Source organism: Lepisma saccharinum, chromosome 10 (genome assembly GCF_977018435.1).
Source record: "Lepisma saccharinum chromosome 10, izLepSacc3.1, whole genome shotgun sequence".
Lineage (NCBI taxonomy): Eukaryota > Metazoa > Arthropoda > Insecta > Zygentoma > Lepismatidae > Lepisma > Lepisma saccharinum.
The window spans coordinates 41,165,243-41,186,824 of record NC_139238.1 but is presented as its reverse complement, the minus strand read 5'-3'; the positions used below and the strand labels follow the sequence as shown (position 1 = coordinate 41,186,824).

The following is a 21,582-nucleotide window of genomic DNA, read 5'->3' as shown; positions in this document are numbered from 1 at the left end:
GGGACTGTCCCGGTCAAAACGGAACTTATGGTCACCCTACTGAGGAGTGAAGCAAGAATAGAGGAGAAAGTATGAAGAAAGACACAAGAGGTGAACAGAAATATGACACAAGGAGAGAAGTAGCGAACGTGTACGAAATTACACGCACCTTCCACACTCGCAGATCCAAGGTCTCTATTCGACTGTTTTTTCGTGCCTTCGTGGTTGGCTCTTACCGCCGAGGTGTACGCAGTTTCAGCCATTGGCCTGACCGACTTGGTTTCGAGTTTTGTTTCCGTCTGGCTGCGCACGGAGTTAGTCATTCATTTGTTCTCTACGCCGCGGCGCCTCTCTCGCAGGGTGGGCAGTCTATCCTTTGTGGTGAAAAGAACCGGCAGAGAATATCGACATGGAGAAAATTGCAGCGAGACGACTCAGGCGCCACGCAACGACACCTGTTTCACATGCCGAAGCGACGGTAAGTGTTTTGTTTACTAACAACTCTTTAGAAGTAAAGGGTCTACTGCAAGCAGTGGCGTAACCGCTGCAGGGTGGGAATTTACGAGGGGACGGCGGGGACACTTGCCCCTCCCAAAAGTGATGACTAAGTATTATAAAAAGTATTGAGAGCATTACATTACAAATAACAATGATAATCGGGACTAGAAATAAAATTCGAGCTTCTTGGTTACAAAGTAATTACGTTAGCTGATGGTTACAAATCGAGAGAATTATAGATAAAATATTTCACATGTTTGTGACAGTTTTGTTCAGAAAATGAATTATTGTGCTCATCTCTATCTGTAATCATTGTTAGGCCAAATTCAAATAACTTGGAAAAAATAATTAGAAAAATAATTAATAAAAATTGCATTACTGCGACGACCCTGTACCAATCCTACTTGTAATTATCAATACCTTATAATAATTAACGTAAATTACTATGACTTAAATTAAATTAGCTGTGGGAAATATACAGGATGATTCAAAAGTCCGGTCCCACAGCACCGAAAAATGAAAAGTGCGGAAAGTTGTTGAAAACATATTGATTTCAATCTAAGGTGTTTGAATTTTCAATATACTGTAGTTGAGGCTGTACACTGGCATTGGCAAAAACAATTTTGATAGTATTAAAAACAATGTGCATTTATCTTCCCATGCAAACAGTGGATTTCGTCGCTTTTCCTGTTTAAAGTCAGATTGTTTTCAAAACATCAGCTGATTGTACAGTCAATGGCAACGATAATAGTAGGCAAATTGCCCATCACTATTATCATTCTCTTTAGTTTTACATCTTATATTGTTTTAATATATGGAATTCCTCTGCTTGTTGGTTTTCATTTAAATTCATGGCCGTCACACTGTGGAAAAAGGGCTGAAGGAAAATGGTAATGGACAATTCGCCTACTATTTCTTTTGCCGTTGGGTGTACGAGTCTAGCTGACGAGCCTATATAAAGTGTAGAGTATGAGCGAGGGTGTTAGCGACAGGCGCTGAGTCGAGATGACTTCAGCAACTCACTTGTTGATTAGAGACTTCATGGTGACCCGGGTTCGATTCCCACCGGGAATAAAGTGTGAAGGCTCGGATTCCACTTTAAACTGTAGATCTGTTGTGGTTACAAAAACATGCGATGCTGGTAGGCAGTGGCGGCGATTGGGTCCCAAAACCGGGGGGCAAAGACAGTACATTTCCCTTTGTAGGTAAGAGTTAGCATAGTGCGGGGGCAAAAGTGGCGAAAAGTGGGGGGCAACTGCCACCCTCGCCCCCCCCTAATCGCAGCCACTGCTGGCAGGGAGATTTCAGACATAAGCTACAAACTACATGTGACACGGTGGATTTCACAATGATGTGACATGCGAGACAGTACCTTCAGTCTTTGAAACAAAAGTAACATACACTGCACATGGGCAATCACCAAACCTGGGCGACAGGATGCATTGCATTGAAAACAGGGTTGTTAAATTCTAATGCTTTTTGTTGGGTTCTGAAACAGGACCGGAACCTTTTTCCTCGAACAACTTAAATTCGGTCCAAGTTGTGTATTGTTTCATTTCATCGCGGAACTTTGGACCGTATTTAAATTGATCCGAAAAAAAGGTCCCCAGGACAGAATTGAAATACTTTAAAGATAAAAATGTTATTTACGGTCCATAACCCATTTGTGCTTGCTGATTTTCTCTCCTGGACCGGAATTGAATGTTTGTACAATTCTTGGACCTTTGACAACCCTGATTGAACCAGGTCCGAGCGACGTAGTTTTCCGTGTCACACACATGGTTGTGTTTATTTGTGAAAGTTTGTTTTCACGCGACATGTGGGCCTCCCCGATGGCGCAGTGGTAGCGTCTTCGCCTTGTAATCAAGGGGTCCCGGGTTCGATACCCTGTGGAGGCACTTGGAACAGTGGTTCGGATCCCACTTTAAACTGTAGGTCCATTCCCGATTAGTCTTACTGTGCATAAAGTGGACTTAAAACACCAAATCAATAACAAGAACAACAATCAAGCGACATGTGACGCTTGCCGCCTGGGTCTAAATAAACTGATGTCACGACCCGGTACAATCGGTAATGCAGCTTTCAGATCGAAGTGGCAAGTGACACGCGCGCGACACATGTAGCTTGGGAACGAACCAATAAACAGCATCGTTTCACTCTGTAGTTCGATGACAAGCCCACAAGCCTGCTTTCGATTGGTGAAGTCCTCAAGCAACACGCGACACGTGTCGTTTGCCTATTTGGCGTGAAATCTCCCTAAGGCCGCTGCGTCACCTTTAACTGATGTCGATTCACTAGCACAACCAAGAATATTAGTTTATGGATAACAAACCTTACTTCCATATTGCTCTTAAGGAGCTTTCAACGAAAAGCGACACGTGTCATTTGCTTACGAACATTCAGAAATATATGCAATCGTCGTACCAAAGTGACACGAGAAGCTGCACATGTTGCTTGTCACTCGGACTGGACCGTTTTCTCATTATATAGTGCATCGTGTCGCCTCGGGCTTGTTGATCGCGCATGCGCCGCGAATGTTTTTTACAGACTACAAGTGGCCGTGTCGCTTGTCGCTTGTCACTTCGGTGAGAAACCCACCTGTGGACTGTCGTTTCAGTCTGAAAGCTACCTTGGAGCTTTCTTCAAGGAACTAGAAAGATGTTGAATAGCATTTTGTGTTTAGTCTTTAAAAGTTTCACACAAGCTTGAAAACAAGTGCTATCGAGTTAATTATATTCAAACAAAATAAGTCAATCCCATAACAGGGAGCCATTATATGGTCGATCAGCCACACGCCGGCAGATTTTATCGCAGTGGTTGAGGAGATCGATAACGAACATTACCATTGTGTACGGAAACTCATTTCTAACGACGCGCACCTCCAGTAGATTTTTATCATTGGATGTCGAAACTGCATTCAAGGGTAAAGGAATGCGACCGACCCCCAAGACAATTTTTACGATATTACGACATGGCCGGATTGAGGGCAAAGCGAAGAACAAAGACGTATTTGGGGAGGGGGTCCAGGGGTCCGGACCCCAAGAAAGACGACTTAAAAATTACAAATATTAAATATAGAAAATAATGTAATAATAAAGTAACTAAAATTAAATAATGAAAATATACTTGTTCTTTAATCGAGGGTGATTCATTTCCGCCTTATTTATTGCAAAGCAAGGATTATATTGTAAGCATACTACTTACAACCTAACATTCACAAAATATCACCAGGAACTTTACTTTTCGTCAACTGGATCTAACAACTTTTTTATATTTAATAAATATTCAATTCTTTATCTAATTTGAATATTTAAATTAATACTATTTTAATTAATTTAATGTAATAATTATTTTTATTTAAACATTATTATTTTGTGACAGTTGGTTCGGTCCCCTCCCCCAAACATATTTCGAGATACTTGCCTACTCACAAAACATCTAAAACTAATCAGTTAACATATTGGTAATTAACAATAGCTTCTTTGCTGTCTAATATTAAGTGATCGTCCCCGATACGGCTAAACCTGTATATCGTCAATTTACAAAAGCGAAGAATGATCGTCTCCTTCTCTGACATCTAAAATTAAGTGATCGCCCACGAAACGTTAAAACTAAATAGGGTAACTTGGGGGAATCGGGTCAAAAAATCAAACAATGTATGTATATATTTCTTATAATGACATTTAAATTAAAAAATTCCTGGAATATAGTAATAAATCGATCCTTGAACTGTAATAACCAGTAATAATTTGTTAAGTTCTCTTATTATTTTTGCCCAGAGCATTTAGACTTCAACTCTGCATGTCCCTATTCACCCTTAAGCCTCGGCTGGATGTTGAAAGAAATCCAAATTTCGCGAGTGTCGTTAGTTCCGTTCTAACAACAGTATCAAGGGAACACGAGGGAGGCGCTGACGTCGCTTTCAAGAAATTCTTCTTTTTCCCAGTCACAAATTTCCCATATTCTTACCATCGTTACCCAGTTTCAGCAACCCGACCTCGCTGCTTTTACGATCTGGCAGGGAGAGGGGGAGAATGAATGGTCGTTCCCACTGGCCATTGACAGATGTGCCGAAACCCTGAAGAATAACTGTTTTCCTTTCCTTAGTTGAAAAAAACCTTACACATCGTCCTTTGAGATTACCAGCCTATGCACTGTGAAGCTGCATGTTTCTTCTTGTTTCCGTCGGTACATTCCTTTTGTTACAGTAAAATGGCCAACTAACATAGATTATGTAGTAAAATACCTAAAATATAAATTCTCAGCTTTGGAATCAGGATTCTGTTGTTACTGTCAGGCCCGTAGCTAGAACCGACCTCCAGGGGGGGCTCACGATATATCAGGGGGGGCTTTGTAAACCAAGTCAATTTTTCAAAAGTTTAATAGTATTAAATGAAGGTAAATTATCTGTGTCGAGGGTCATTAAGTTAATTTAAAATATAAAATTTAGAAATATCATGTACAAATACTACAGTTTTTTTTATATCTCTCTTGAAGTGCTAATGACTGCCACTGACACCATCCCTTAATACACACTCCATACTATTTTTGATGATACAGATATTTATATCATACATGTTAAAATGTAAATATTAACTTCAATCATAGTGCCTACCGTACATTCCACCCCCGGCCAAAGCATTAAAACTTGGGATTTGTTCACATTTGACGCAGATGTGGAAGGAATGTGGATAATGACATCAAAGTCACAGATTTCTGTCAAGCGAGAGGCTGCAATAGGAGCAGGGATGGTACAGATAAAGAAGACTTCCTATGAAAGAACTTTCTAAAGTCTAGATAATCTTCTAAACATTTGCCGCTGCTTAGACTTCTGCTCATAAACAAGATGAACGAACGAAGTTGTGAACAAAATAATATATTCTGTCTACATTTTCACTGTTCACCTCAAACAAATTAGAATACAAAATAGTTTTACCTAATGTCAGGGGGGCTCGCGGAAGTGCCAGGGGGGCTGGAGACCTTGTCAGGGGGGGCTGAGCCCCCCCTGGCCCCTGCCTGGCTACGGGCCTGGTTACTGTTCTCGTACAAGAAGCTACACACTTTGTGTTATCAGGGCCTCTCCGATGGCGTAGTGGTGACGTCGTCGCCTTGTAATCAAGGGACCCAGGATTCAATACTCGGTGGAGACGTAGTGGCTCCAGTGGCGTAGCAGCCACCCCCGCAATCCCCGCAACGCGGGGGGGGGGGGGCGAGGTGTAGGAGCCCCACAATGCGTTCTTGAATTTTTTATATAATCGCAGAAATTCCACATATAGTGTCGCTTATAAAAAAATCGATTTACGAAACAGAAATCTGGTTCCCAGTAACATCATATACGACGTCTGCGATAACAAGCAGTGACGTATTATCTCAGCCAGAGGGGCCCCAGTAACTTGTCATATGGGTCCCCCTCCGAAATGCAGAATTAACTTACTTGCTCGCAGATGTCCATCGATAGGAAAATATCCCTCATCTCATTCCTTTGTATCTACGCAGTTTGTCGTAAACGTAGTGTAGCGTGTCAATTGTCTACAGTTATGAATCCAGTAGAAATATTCAGTTGCTCAACCAGTCTATCCTTATTTTACAATAAACATCAAAATTGTTAATTCGTAACCTTTTAGTTTTACACGTGATATTTAAAATGTAACTTCCCACCTAATATTTTCAAGGGGGGTCCCAATTCTTTTCATATTGAAATAAGAGCTGAAATGAATTTTCCATATTGTCTACACTTGTTACGTTTTACTTCAAAGGGACCGAAAACCTCAGTAAACCCATAGTAAATTATCCCTTTGCTGTAAAGACCATTATCCCATCCTCTGCCACGCAGGGTATACAACGTATGAGTTAAATGTGACCATTATTTTGTGTAATTTTGTAAGTTCATTTTTCTTACAATTTGGCATTTTGTGGACATTTCTGTCGAACTAGTTCTTCTTTTCCAACGTGTTACGATTTTTTGATCTGCAGTGTTCGAAGGGAAAATTCCTCGCTGCAAATTTCCTTGTTCGCGTTGGGGATAGAAAAAAGGAAAATTCGAGCACTGATGGTCTATTAATAAAAAGGTTCTTGTTTCATGAAAAAGTATTTAAGAAAGTATGATCACTGGTCTATCGAAAAAAGAATGGCAGCATTAAAATTATGAATAATGATGTTGAGGTCTACTAACCTGTGGCAACCTTCTTTTATTTTGTTGGGGGGGGGGGAGGTTTCAGTCCTTCCAAGCTGCATTTCATGGAGTGACAAATTTTCAGTGAATAGAGTTCCTTCGCAGCTTTATTATCTATCACTCAAGACTAGAGTCTGCAGTTATTTCTTCGTAGCAGATTGAAATTTACCTTGTGATAGGTTACTACCGACAATCTAGATATCCGGTTCAACCCCCTTTACTGAAGGATAAGTTTGTTGCTTGAGTATATTACTCACTCAGTATTAGAAGGCTAATATGAGCGACTCTTACGTTGAATCTTGGCCTGGAGGAACCAGGAGATGGTTTAGGGGCTGAAGGCACGTCCACCTCAAAGTCCAAAAGAGGAGTGTTTACTATCTTTTTACAATTCCACCAAAACAGTATTTTTTAATATCTGTGTAATATATGTAACTTCATTAAAAAAAAATATTTCAAGCAAAAATACAAAGCATCAGGAACAAAATATATGGCAGCGGGAAGCTTCCCCCTCCTCCAAAAGTGATTCCTGGCTGTGTCCCTGCGTTGAATTAGAGAAAATATTTCCAGATTCTTCTTCCAGTTATTTTTCAGAGCTTCAGACCATCCTGATTTAGTTTCAAGAAGGTACTACAGTGATATAAGTCGATAACAAAAAAATGGGAAGGCATAATATTTGAGGTAAAAGTTAATTTCTTGTACAACGAAGGGGGGAGGGCAGATAACTATCTAACTATTGTACCTCCGTCCCACTCTGGCATCATATTTTTTTTGTGACACTAAGGGGGCCCCTCAATATTTTACTTGCGGGGGGGGCAAAGATCTGCGCTACCCCACTGAGTGGATGGGATCCCACTTTAAACTATACGTCCAGTCCCGATTTGCCTCTCTGTGCATAAATTGGTCTTAAAACAAGTTTAACAAACAAACGTTTTGCTATCAGTTCACAATCATAATTGGCTGTGCTCTAATAGTTGGAGATATTGATAGATGCACGTAAAGAGTGAGGTATTTGCAAAATTTCCGGCAACTACTCTTGAAGCATCGATATATTATAAATTGTACATATATAGTCTCCCCACAATAACCAAACATTAGCAAGCAGATGGAGCACTTCCCCTTCACTTTCAAATACCATTCTGTACATAACCGCCGAACTCGGGACCTTTATTACTCAAGATTAGTCTGTCCGATACCCGGTGGAGGCAAATGGCACAGTGGTTCGGATCCCACTTTCAACTGTAGGTCCAGTCCCGATTAGACTTCCTGTGCATAAAGTGGACTTCAAACAACAAATCAATCAATCAATCAAGATTAGTCAAAAGCAGGCACGTATCAAGAAATATATTTCGGGGGGGGAGAGTCCGAACCAAGTCTCAGAAATAATAATAATATAAATGATGAAATTAAAGTATTCACATTAGATTAATGACATTAATTAAATATGTAAATTAATTAATAATGTATTATTATTATTACTTGAATAGGCAAAAAGACGGTGTAAGTACAGGGATATAACAACACATATTCTTTATCTAGCTTAGGTGTAGTTAATATCGCAAAAAAATGAAATGAGAAATGAATGTCAAATAGATCAAGGATCGAATATTTATTGAATATGAATATGGTCCTATTAAATACACACACATGGCATTTAGACGATTAAGAACGTGTTATTTATGGAATCATGTCAGCCTAGACACATTTTCACCTCACTCAAGGTCAAGGATTATATGAATTCAATTGAAATTGTACCAATATCTACAATTGAATGTGAATGCGGGTTCCGTGTCATGAATCTAACCTTTACTGAACAGAGGCAGATTAAATATTTGGTTGAATCATAGAATACATTGCCGTAAATCCATTTCAGTGTTGGTGTTTTATTTTCATTTCGTATGAGCTCAAATTACCATTTTAATCCTTCGTTTTAAAAGTAATTCAAACACAAAAATGGTTATTGGGGTTCATTTTGAGTTTTTTCGACTTTATTACTACCTTCATTTGAATTTTTTTATTTTCTAAAAATTTCGGGGGGGGCTGTAGCTCCTTTAGCACCCCCTCTGCGTATGGCAATGCCCTCTGGATCTCCCTCCCCTAAATAGTCCTCGGCTCAAAAGTGACAGAAAAGCCAAGGTGAACTCCATTTTATAATCTCTAATTCTCCGAAATTATTCATTTTGGAATGAAAAAATAGAGATTAAAGTTGATTTCCAAAAAAAAAAAAGAAGAAGAAGAAGAAGAAGAAGAAGAAGTATTGAAGGACAATAACAGGGAAGTTTTCCCTTTGTAAAGTCGGCTGGGCGTCTCACTGGCCTGCTGGAAACTAAGATTAGGTTCCTGGGCGTGTTTTGTGAGGTCGGATTTTTGCGGCCTTCTCTCTTCATAAAGCGGCTCTGGGGTTCACCCATTCTCAAATAAACAGGTACCATTGAAGGACGACACCCCAAGGGGCGGGGTAGGCTAAAGGAGGCTGGAGCGTGATGCTTAAAAACCAAAGGATAGAGAATGAAAGTGAAAATAAAGATTGATTGATTGATTGATTTGTGGTTTTAAGTCCACTTTATGCACAGAAAGGCTAATCGGGAGTGGACCTACAGTTTAAAGTGGGATCCGAACCACTGTGCCATGTGCCTCCAGTGGGAATAAAGAGGCAAAACAGACTAAAAGAGAGGAAATGGAAGAGGAAAACCAACCAAAACAGACTATAATAACAGAGGAAGGGGTCGATTGAGAGAAATGAAGATAAACATTTCTCACGGTGGAGTGAGAAAAGGAACAAAGAAAAGAAACAGTACAGAACGACAAAGAGATAAAGGAAGGAAGAGAAACAAAAAGATAGGCATACAGAAAAAACTATAGAATGAGAGAATGAGAAACAGAAGCAAAAGGTAGAAAGCGAAATAGAGAACGAGCAAGTGGAGAGAGAAAGAGAAGGGCAAGAAATGAAGGAAGCTCTATATCTGAAGAGACCTAATCGTGAAAAAGATACTATGGTTTTACACACACAGAGATAAAAGAGTTATAAATAAAAGTTAGTTTTCTGTATTACAAGTTCTAGACTCTCCCAAGTATCATTCCAGCTCAAATGAGGCGAAAAAAAAGTCGCCCTAGTTTCGAGTGTAAGTGAAATTTTAAAATTTTACTCGCTAAACTGCTGGAAAAGGAACACAATTCAATTGTATTCAAATATTATGCATTACTAAGGAGGGCTTCCCAGGTAGCTTAAAGGTAACACCTTGTAATCAGAGGGCCCCGGGTTTAATAGCCGGTGAAGACACGTCTCTTCCGAAGGAGTGGTTTGGATCCCACTTGTAACTAAATATTAAGATTTCTCCAGATTTCTGACTGTGATGCACCGTAATGTCATAAGTCCTATAGGCTCGAATGTCAGTTAATGAATGAATGCTTCCTTAGTTAATGTTACCAATGTCAAGTCACTGTTCAAATTAAAGGGGATTCCAGGTAAGTGTCTCCTGTCTCATTTTCCCCAGCCTCTATATCTTCCAACCAGTAACATAAATTTTCCCCTTCGTAATTTTTCTGTTATTTTTGTGTAATTTGTCATTTAATTTTTAGGTTCATTTAACGCCGACACGTCAGTCAAAATTGTCAATTTTTACATAATCTTACATTAATTTTTGTATTAAGTCCTATTTTATGCACAGATAGGCTAATTGGGATTGGACCTACAGTTTAAAGTGGGACCCTAACCCGGGAACCCTTGATTACAAGGTGATAACGTTACCACTATGCGATCGGGGAGATCATTAATTTCAAATGAAATTCATGATTTGGAAATAAATTTATTAAAATTTTGTTACTCCACACCAAACTCACACAGAGCATTGTCGTCCTATTAAATTTTGCGCTTTACGTTTTATAATAATATGATGATGAACGTTAATTTAAATGTTTATTTTGTTATTTATTTTGAGCCTCAATAAATTAAAATGTCAGTTCTTGGGTCTCAGCGCGGCGCAAATGATTTAGTATAAGTATAATTATTGTATTAGGTAAAAACAAAAGTCAAAATGCGAAAATGGGAATCTCTGAACCACCCTCTTCCATCCTACATTTTCTTCAATTCCCATAATGATGCATATAACCTAGCAGGCGCGGTTGGCCCTATAGCGCACAGGATCAGTGAACCCCCAGTAATATACGATAATCACCTCGAGAATGAACAATGAACAATGTCTTTAAATTTTCACATTATTTCGCTAAAAATTCTACACAATAAGTCATGTATTTGTGCCCGTAACACGGCGAACTCTCTTGCTGAGAAGAAGAAACCGCGAATCGGCCGCCCTGATACAGACCCTCAGTTGAACCCCCACAGGACAGCTCGTGCCATTGTGAAAGCTTCGTGCGGGAGCAGAAGCGCGAGGAGGGTATAGGACAAAATACATGGGCGATGAGATTTGCAGAACCTATGTTCAACCCAACGGTCATGCGCAGTTCGTTCTCTCGCAGAAGGCGCGGGACAAGGCTCCTTTCTCGCTGCTTCCTCCCTTCCAGTGTTGCTGCGTGCGGTTCAAGTTTGAAGTGCACACATTACATATTCAATCTTCTCTTGTATCATTTTTGCACCGAACTTCTTGGAATAAATGCAAGATTGTGTCAGAGATGGATGAGTGGAAACAAATAGAAGCTGGAATTAGATGCGATGAATTAAAATAAAGGAGATACATTACCAAAATACCTTGTGCATGCATTCAGAGGTTTTTCCTTAAAGGTGGAAACACTTCGGGTTCGCGAAAGAGAAAGAATGGCGCGAAGACGTGACTCGCTGTCGCTCGGTGTCAAAGTCTCAAGTTTTTTAGTTTTTGAAGTGCTTGGATACTTGGAAAGTATTAAGTGATGCTGCGAGTGAAACGAGGGATGGACTTTACCTAGGTTATGTCATTTGATGCAGTGTAGGCGTTGCTGTCCGCGCAGGTAAGAAATGACCGATAGAAATGCACATAATTAACGTAAACAAACTTCCTTGTCCACTGAAAAAAAGCGTGTGCTGGTCGACCAGCCCCAAATTTGAACAAACCTGTCGCGTATAAATGAAAGGGTCTCAGGTTCGATTTCTAGTATGCGCATGCCATTAGTTGCCATTTCCCTTTAACAAATGTAGGACCAGTTCTGATTAGTCAGCATGGACGTCCGGAAGGGGAAAAGGGGGCCGCGCCCCCCATGGAAATTGAATGTAAACAAAAAATTATATATTACACGCATATAATTTAATTTCAGTCACAGTAATTTTTGGTAATTATTATAAAAGCGTTGCAGTAACTTTAGACTGAAGGAGTGTTTTTTGCTCCTCGTGGGGAAAAAATATATTACTTGCCCCTACTTGAGGATGTCCATGATATTCCAACAAAACTCAACTTTTTTCATAAAGGCACAATTTATTGTAGTTTCAGCCCTAAATTTATTCGCACACCCCTACAACAAAACCTTATACTCCCAGATAAAAAGAATTCTTGACAAAGCTTTTAAACCCTCCCCCATCCTTTTGTTGGGCGAAGGAAGTATATTTTGCGGAAAGTGAATATATGTCACATCACTTCAGTGAACCCCCGGGTAAATAATGCACGAGCCGCGCCTGTAACCTAGATATGTAAAAAAATCGGATAGAATCACAGAGTAAGTCAACGAAGTAACTGGCTTTCTTGTTTCGGATCAGACTTGTACGAACCGACGTAATTTGTGTAAACTAAGTGAAGGCGATTCACTTCCTCGACTTCCAAGACTGTCTGTCTTGTATTTTGAAAGTAGCCACCCACTGAAGGAATGAATGCACTTCCCTGAGTTTCCAAGGTCTTTGCGCGGACAAAACATAAACCAGATGTCAAAGCAAGATAAGTTTACAAATTGCGGTGTGAAACCATCCCCCTCCCCCTCCTCCGCTCCGAGCGGCACATGACCGGTGCCGCAGATGGGAGAATACACATTCAGAGGGTTGCTTGCCCAGAAGCGACAGCAGCGACATAAGCGGAAAATCCTCGAACTTGCAGAAGGCGTGGGAACTAAATACTTGTCTTTTTTTTAATAAAATTATGTAATTTCTGTTGAAGATATTGTGCAAACGCTTAGAATTATCTATATAAATTCAGGACACTAAGATGCACAATATTGAACTTAAATGCTAAAATGGTTTTAAACTCTTCAAACGCCCCATTTAAAGCTGGTTTCAGATCCAATTAATGCTGAATTTCCAATTTTTTGTACGCTAAACTAGAATCCCAAATTGATTTTTGTATCATTACATCCCTCCGTGTATCCTTCTAGAAAAGCCTTGCAGAGTATCATCGAAATTGGAAGCATATGTTAGAAGATTTTGTCAATAGAAGGAGAAGCAGTTTTCAGCTGTTGAGAGAAACATCCAGCCGAGGCTTAAGAGTTTGCTACGACGCCAGGGGTCCCGGGTTCGAATCCTGGCCTGGGCATGGATGTTTGTGAGTGTCCATTCATCAATTTCATCATATCATCGCTCATCCCCATCTTCGCAGATTAGCCGAAAGTGGCGCAAGAAGCGAAGTAAAATAAAGCAAACCAATCAATCAAAAACCCTTAGGAGTTTGGGTGAATCGGGTCACATCCGAGGGTTGAAACGGGTCAGTTACCTATTGCACTCACACATTTTTTGTGATAGGCTATCACTCTTTAGATTTTATTGCCAGTGTACCCGATCACCCAATTTCACAGACACAGGATCCAGTGGCGAAGCTGGACATTTTTGCGTAGTCATCGCAAGATTTGCCAAACTTCAGGGTGGATCTTTCAACGGAGTGGACTTAACTAACTTGACTTATTTCCTGTTACTCCGCTACGGAGCATAGGGCCTGAACGAAGCATCGCCAACGGACTCTGTTTCCAGCCATCTTCCTTATCTCGTTAAATAATGAAAATATACTTGTTCTTTAATCGAGGGTGATTCATTTCCGCCCAATTTATTATATTGTAATCACTACTTACAACCTAACATTCATAAAATATCACCAGAAACTTTACTTTTCGTTAACTGGGTCTAACATTTTTTTTATATTTAATAAATATTCAATTCTTTATCTAATTTGAATAATTTCATATTCTGGCATTTCTTCCGGTATTTCAAGCAAATCTTCTGTCCCTTCTATGGCTTTGTTTAATACTTCTGAAAAATGTTCTTTCCATCTATTGAGCTGATTTTCCTTATTCGTAAGGAGTACTCCATCTTTATTTCTCACTGGGCGATTCCGTATGGTTTTCTTTTGAGACAAGATCTTTGTAATTTGGTATACTTCCTTCATATTTCCCTCATTTACTGCTTTTCCTGCCTTCCCGGCTAACTCGCTGGTCCATTTTCTACGGTCAGCTCGCGCACTATATTTCACTTCATGATCCTTTTTCCTATATTCTTCTTGTAATTCTGCTTTCTTTTTCCTAGTTTTACACATATTCATCTTCTTCTTAATGTGTTTCCTTTCTTCTATTTTCCTCCAAGTTTCCTCTAACATCCAGTTTTTTTCCTTAGGGTTTCTATATCCCAAAACTTCTTTTGATACCGTTGTAAATGTATTTTTCACCTTTTCCCAGTGTTGTTCCACCTCATCACCATCCAGCTCCCCTAGTTCTTGATATTTGTTTTGAAGTTGCAACTTGAAGTCATAATTGAGGCCATAATTTTTACCCTAAAACTGGCTACCATAAGAAGATGATCACTGTTAATGTCTGCTCCACGTTTATTTCTCACATCTAATAAGGATGTTCTCCATTTCCTACATATAGCTATATGATCAATCTGATTTTGAGTTATATGATTTGGGGATACCCAAGACATCTTATGTATATTTTTATGTGCAAATAGTGTACCACCAATAGTCATTTCATTTGAGGCACACCAATCTACAAAAAGTTCCCCATTTTCATTTCTATCACCTAGGCCATACTTGGCAATCACTTGCTCCAGTCCAACATTATCTGAGCCAATTTTGGCATTTAAATCGCCCATTAATATAATAACATCTTTCTTCTTAACCTTATTTATAGTGTCTTGTAATTCTTTGTAGAACCCTTGTTTTTCTTCTACTTCCGCTTGGTTTGTAGGTGCATAGCATTGTATGATGCTCACATTTCTAACCTTTGCCTGTAATCTGACCATAATTATTCGTTCAGATACAGGCTTCCAGTCCAATATACCTCGAGCAGTCTTCTTGTTTATGAGTATGCCTACTCCATTACGATGTTCATCATCTTCATTTGGTCTACCTGAATAGAGGAATGTCATACCACTAGATGTTTTCATCTCTCTAAATTCATTCCAACGCACTTTGCTCATTCCCAGGATGTCCAAATTATATTTCTCCATTTCTGCTTCTACTTGTTGCAATTTTCCTGCCTCATACACTCCGTAAAAAAAAATAGCATCACTGTATTCTTATTACGGATGCTGACAATTTTGAGTTTCACATGCATGCATCTTTCCTGCAAAACTTGAAATCAATTGATTGAAGCATTGGTCTGTTATCACTGCGTAGTGTGGTGTTATTCTTTTGTTGATTTAGTGTTTGGAGTGTCCGCTGGAGGGTGTTGCAATCAGTTACTGCTGCAAAGCTTTGTAATCAATTGTCAGGAATCTGTGAAACGATTGTTAGTAATGCAACTTGTGACGTGTTTTATGTTTTCAAACTACATGTTCATTATTGACAGTTTGGATACGTTATCATATTTGTGAAGTGTTCTGGTGGTGTATAGTGTATTTGAGCGTGTTTTCTTGACAAAAAGGGGCAGAAAGTGTGACATTTCACCACGTAAGCAAGGAATGGTTCTTGCTTTGCATATGGATGGTCATTCTCAGAGAGAAATTGGTTGACAACTTCAAATGCATCAATCCACAGTTAGCCGCTGCCTACAAAAGCAACAAGAACATGGAAAATCATCACTGAGAAGTCACTATGGCAGAAAGAAAAATACATCACCTCGACTGGATCGTATGATAAAGGACATGGCACTGAAGAACAGAGGAATGAGTTCAAGCCAAATTGCTCATAAACTTCAAAATGAGGTGGGAGTTAATCTTACTCATGCTACTGTAGTATCCCGACTAAAGAAACAGGGTGTTTCTAAACACATCCCACGTAAAAAACCCAGACTAACTAACGCACATGCAAAAGTTAGACGTGAGTTTGTCACACGTTATGGCGCCTGGAATGATACAGATTGGGAACATGTGATATTTTCTGATGAAAGGCGATTTAAATTGTTGGGGAGTGACAGCTCAGTTAAACTGTGGATGCTGAAGGGAGAAGAACTTGCAAAATCTTGTATTTTAGAAACTCAAAAGTTTTGTGACAGTGTTATGATTTGGGCATGTTTCTCTGCAAAAGGGATTGGCAGGATGCATATTTGCACAAGGACCGTTAAGGCTGATCAATATCTGGAAATCCTGAATCGGAAAGTTCTACAAACTGCAGGAGATCATTTTTCTGGACAGAATTTGGACTACTTTATTTAATCAAGACGATAATGCAACCTGTCACCGTGCTCAGGTGGTGAATAACAGGTTTCATGATATGAATATTGAAAGATTTTGGTGGCCGCCCAACTCTCCAGACATGAATCCTATAGAAAACCGGTGGGCTATGATGTGCAAAAAACTTGGTTATCAGTCGTACAGGTCAAAAGAGGAACTTATGGCAGCAATTGTACATGTTTGGAATGAAATTGAGGACGAATATTGTCAAAATCTCATTCATAGCTTGCCTCGAAGGTTGGAAGCACTTAGGAAGGCCAGGGGTGGCCACACTAAGTACTAGTCAATGTATGTGCTTACTATCATTACAAATTGGCATATTATGAAGCATTTAAAACCTTTGTTCAATCTTTTTACTTGTAAAAATTGTCTTTGTCCGATAACGTTCCACAAGCTATATTTGCAATAATTTTGTTATTAGTTCTGTAAAGTGCATTATGTACGCAACTATGACTTAAATAATAAAAATATATTGTACAGATATAGTGAATTATATAATTGTTAGGAAAACAAACCGACAAGTCGAATTAAATCAATAAAACGACTGATAATTTACGAGCGAAATGCTGACGACCAAAAATAATGAAGTGATGCTAATTTTTTTTTACAGAGTGTATAATGTTCTAACATTCCAAAACCCCACTAGAGTCCAAAGGTCGTCAACAGTTTGTCCGTCCGGCTATTTCCTAGTTTGGTTTCTTTAATAATCTATTTTAAGGGTAGTGGGTTATTGGCCCTCTGACCCCGGGCTGCCATCTTTAGGCCTTGGCACTTGCCACTCCACAATGTGGGACACAGATGCAGATGTTCGCATTTGCCTGTTTGGGACTGGGAAGGAATATTAGGATAGGATATACTAGGTACGATGGGACGCTGCAGAACGCCTTAGTCTGGCTTCTCTTCTGAGACCTGTCCAGCATGGGTGACCCTGCTGGTAGAAAAATCTATCGCTGGCATAGCTTTCAGCCTGAACGTGAAAGCAAACCCCTCCGCCCGCACGGTCAGTGCTACTTTAAGGCGGCGTTCCCTGGAGGGGTCAACGGAGTGGGGGGATGGGACAATATTTCTTTGCGATAAACGCCAAGGTAACTGCCAATTCAATGTAAAAGCTCATACCACAGACCTTACGACTACAAAAGACAGATAATTCTATACCATACGACGAGAATTATTAAATATGATGGAAACTGAAATGCAAACACCTCGATTGTCGCGTTTAAAGGTAAGAAGAACCTTTATGGTTCGCCGCCAATTGTTGCTTTGATAATGAAAAGCAGATTCATATCGTTCAATGTGTGCAGTGGAAATAGCAGACATTCGAGTGGTGTGCCCAGGATTTTCGAAGAGGGGTGGGGGGGTTATGTGTTCTTTTTAGTAGTCATTCCCGAAGTCCTCATTTTGCCATCTTTTCCTGCCTTATCTTTCTTCTCTTTTTTTCAAAGAATAATGAGCCTAAACAGAATTATGATCCTCACCACCCCTCCTTGAGCACGCCACTGGACACTCGGAAGAATCTTGATAACTCTAGACAAACCCTACCGTGGCTGTAAACATGGGTATGTGGACTGAAAAAAGGGCCTGTTATGACCCAGACCTTCAAGAGTGGGGGAAAGTACAGGTCGTTGGACCTGTCTGCCTGTTCGGAAGCGTTCGGTTGTTCTCGTCACCGGCAGAGAACAGAGAGATTCGCACCATTCTGCGATAAGCTGGGCCGACGAACGCCATTGCCTTCAATAGGAAACTTGCCGAGAGGGTTCGGCGCGAGGGGTAGTTCTGGGGCTTCATTTCGATGCGCTAATTAGCGAATCTCTTGCGTATTTCGAGCTGGCTCATTTCGCACAAATATGCGAGTATTCTGACCTATTAATTTTACTGCTAATTTTTATTATTTTGCTTGGTCATCGCCGCATCTCCCTATCTCTGACAGGATCGTTGTGTTATTACTTCAAATTAAAGAATCCACAAAAGGTATCGTTTCCTTCATTACTGACGTTTTGCGACTCTGAACATAACGATGGTGATGAGAACGTTCGGGCCCTCGTCACACGTCTTTTGGTAGAACCGGTCTCCCCGGTGGCGCAGTGGTAGTGTCGTCGCCTTGTAATCAAGGGGTCCCGGGTTCGATACCTGGTGGAGCATTGTAGTTCGGATCCCACTTTAAACTGTATGTTCAGTCCCGATTAGCCTTACTGTGCATGAAGTGGACTTAAAACGCCAAATCAATGAATCAATCAATTTTGTAGAACCGTTTTTTTGTTCTAATATTCCAACTTGCTCTGGAATTCCGTTTTTGTTTGCACGTCCTGGATGTTTTCAGGGGATGTCAAAATAACTGCTTTCTGCTTCTTTATGGCATGGTATTATGGTGGTGCCTTCTTTACGGGATACGGCAGCAAATCATGGAACTTCTTTAATATCAACGCGACAGAAAGCTTTCGGAAACGACTCCTTACAGCAAATGAGCAGTATCCCCTTCTAGGTCTTCTGGTGGTATATGGTTTGGAAGGCATAAAATTGTTCTCCGACACACTTTGTTCATTCAGAGAATAAACACTTGTGGAACGGAAACCACTCTGCAATCGCTGGAGTTGCTGCCTTTGGTCATGCTGCCTTGAAAATGCTTTTCTTGACAGCATGCAAAATTCATTCCTTATATTCTTTTTTATTTAGAAAAAAATATTTTTGATAAAATTGGACTTGGCAAATTCGAACACAACCTTCCTCACATCATTGGAGTCGAGGTCAAAACCACACGAACACAATTTTAGTAACTGGGATACGAGTTCAGCCTTTTGAAAGTAGTTTGCCACTTTTCTTTCTCATGGGTTTGTTCTGGCCACTCTGTGTTCTTCTTTGGAGACACGAATGGTAACAGCAAACAGTTGTACGGCATATCATTTGTCCCTACCTTCCTAAATGCCTTAATCGCTTTCTGCTTGTATTCCTCATTCAACAAAGTTGACGATTTCCTTGCATATTTCCACGTTTGTGCACTGTAGAAACGACTTAGTCAGAAACGAGCAAAATTTAGTCACTTTTGACTAAATCAAGTACTGAAACTAGCACCGACCCGATTTTCGTCAAAAGTGACTACGTGCCTTTAGTCATTTCATTTCACTGAGTTATATAGTCAAATGTAAGAAATCAATTTAGTAACTTTTTGACTAAAATGTAGTCAAAATTGAATAATCACTACTTATCAAGTCTGAGGTGGATTTATTCATTTTTTTGACTACAATTTAGTCAAAATTGAATAAATATTGCTTCTCAAGCCTGACCTGGATTTAGTCACTTTTTGACTAAAATGTAGTCAAAATTGAAAAATTACTGCTTCTCAAGCTTGAGGTCATTTTTTGACAAATTTAGTCAAAATTGAAGAGAAATTACTTCCCAAGATTGAAATAAATTTGTTGCTTTTCAAGTTACCTGTAATGGAAACTAGTTGCTAGAAAAGTGACAAGTTTATTTCAAGATTGAGACTAAACAGAGGAACACAAAAATGTATGGATTCCTCAACTTGCCACTGAGGAACAGTTTCTTATTTAGCAAGTCCGTAATAAGAAGAATATTTGTTTCTCAAGCTGAAAGAAATGAGTTACTGGACTACTTTGCAGTCATTGGAGAAATCCTCTCCCTCAGATAGAAATACGTATAGAAGAAGCATGTGCAGAGAAAATACTCACAGCGGTTTCTCAATTTTAAGCCTCGGCTGTACCTTTGACATTCGAAATGGCTTTTTTTTTCAAATTTTCCTCTTCATTCGAAAAACCTCTTGGATATTTCAGAATATGAAAAATTACATACGCTTAGATTTCCTTCTAGAGCATTGACGTGAATTTTCGTGTAGTGTTATTTCACTGTTGTCTAGATATTATCAATAGTTTAATAGATTTAGATAATCGTGAAACTATTGATAATATCCCACAGTGTGGGAGATAAGTTAACTTAGAAACCTCGAAAAGAGCAAATGTTAACCTCATTCGCCCCCAAATGTAACAATTTTCTGTTCATCGGTTGGATACACTGCAAGAACGACAAAAATGGCGGGAAATCTTATAACCTCTTTCACGACAACTAAATACCATGTTACGCATAAATGGACTTAAACTTTTCTGCCTGATTAGAATATCTAGTTAAGGTTCCATAAAGCATCGGCTGATAACAGCCAAATTTACTGCTTTCATATGCACGAGAGGGGAACATATTGATAATTCGGTCCAAAATAGATCGCCACTTTGAACATCACGAGTCTGTGAATTTGCAGATGGCTACCGATCGTGAAGTTAAAGCTTGAACTTTAATTGGTGCGTCAATCTTCAGCGAGTTCCGGATGTGAAGATATTAAAAGCAGCTTTCTGCAGGAAGTTCTTTCACACGGGCCTCCATATTGATTCTGTTGTGTCTGATGACCTGAAAGGGCGATTTCCTGCTTCTCAAAGTTTTCGCGCTCGGTGTCTTCTGCATTTTCTGTGGACTGCACGCTAGAAAAACCTCAACGCTTTGAATAATGCACTGTTTTCTTTCTTTCAAGTGTTATTGGGGCTGTTCATTTAACTAACCCTAGTTGTGGCCTCCCCGATGACGCAGTGGCAGCGTCGTCGCCTTGTAGTCAAGGGGCCCCGGGTTCGATACCCGGTGGAGGCACATAGTGGTTCGGATCCCATTTTAAACTGTAGGCCCAGTCCCGATTAGCCTTATTGTGCATAAAATGGACTTAAAACACCAAATCAACTAACCAACCAACTAACTAACCCTAGTTAAATACGTGAATTCTGATTGAGATAGTCTCTTTATGTCCAGTGAGGTAGGCACACGTACAGTGTTTTATTATTATTACTACAGTAAAACCTCGTTAATCCGGACTAATTGGGGGATAAGTTGACCGGTTTAACGAAAGTCCGGTTTAACTTAAATATCCTAAAAGTAGAAAGTGCATTAAAACTCCGTTGATAGCAACAAGACACGTTTATTATGGTGTATTTAAAGGGCATAGGTCTAAATACACTATACAGTACAGTAGAAAGTCTGCGGGAAACAGAATTTTACCAATGGTTGACTGCATTTTATTTGGGAAGCTCTTTTGTTGGCTTCTAGCTACATTTAAAACCTTGCATTCTGCTATTTTTCCTTTTGCCTGTCCGGATTAAGCGAAGTCCGGCTTATCGGGGTCCGGATTAATGAGGTTTTACTGTATTATCATTATTATTATAGGAGAGATGAATTATTATACAGACTAAAATACCGTACGTACAGTATCCAGAATGTATCCAGCAGTGACCCTTTCATCAATTTCGTAACAAATATCATCTGCAATATGGCACAGCACGCTACGACGGCAAGGGATCCGGGTTCGAATCTCGGCCTGGGCTTTCCTTGTGAGTGTTCTCTTCATCAATTTCATCATATTATCACTCATCATCATCTTCGC

At 39.7% G+C, this 21,582-nt stretch overlaps 1 protein-coding gene across 1 annotated transcript in view; it reads left to right on the top strand.

The window, feature by feature from the left end:
* Positions 1–333: 333 nt before the first annotated feature.
* LOC145994335 (inactive ubiquitin carboxyl-terminal hydrolase MINDY-4B-like) overlaps positions 334–21,582 on the top strand; it is a 439,761-nt gene continuing 418,512 nt past the window's right edge. The window contains exon 1 of the mRNA XM_083130448.1: positions 334–457. Within this exon, the coding sequence (XP_082986574.1) occupies positions 389–457 (69 nt within the window). The 5' untranslated portion in view covers positions 334–388. The remainder of the gene's footprint in view (positions 458–21,582) is intronic.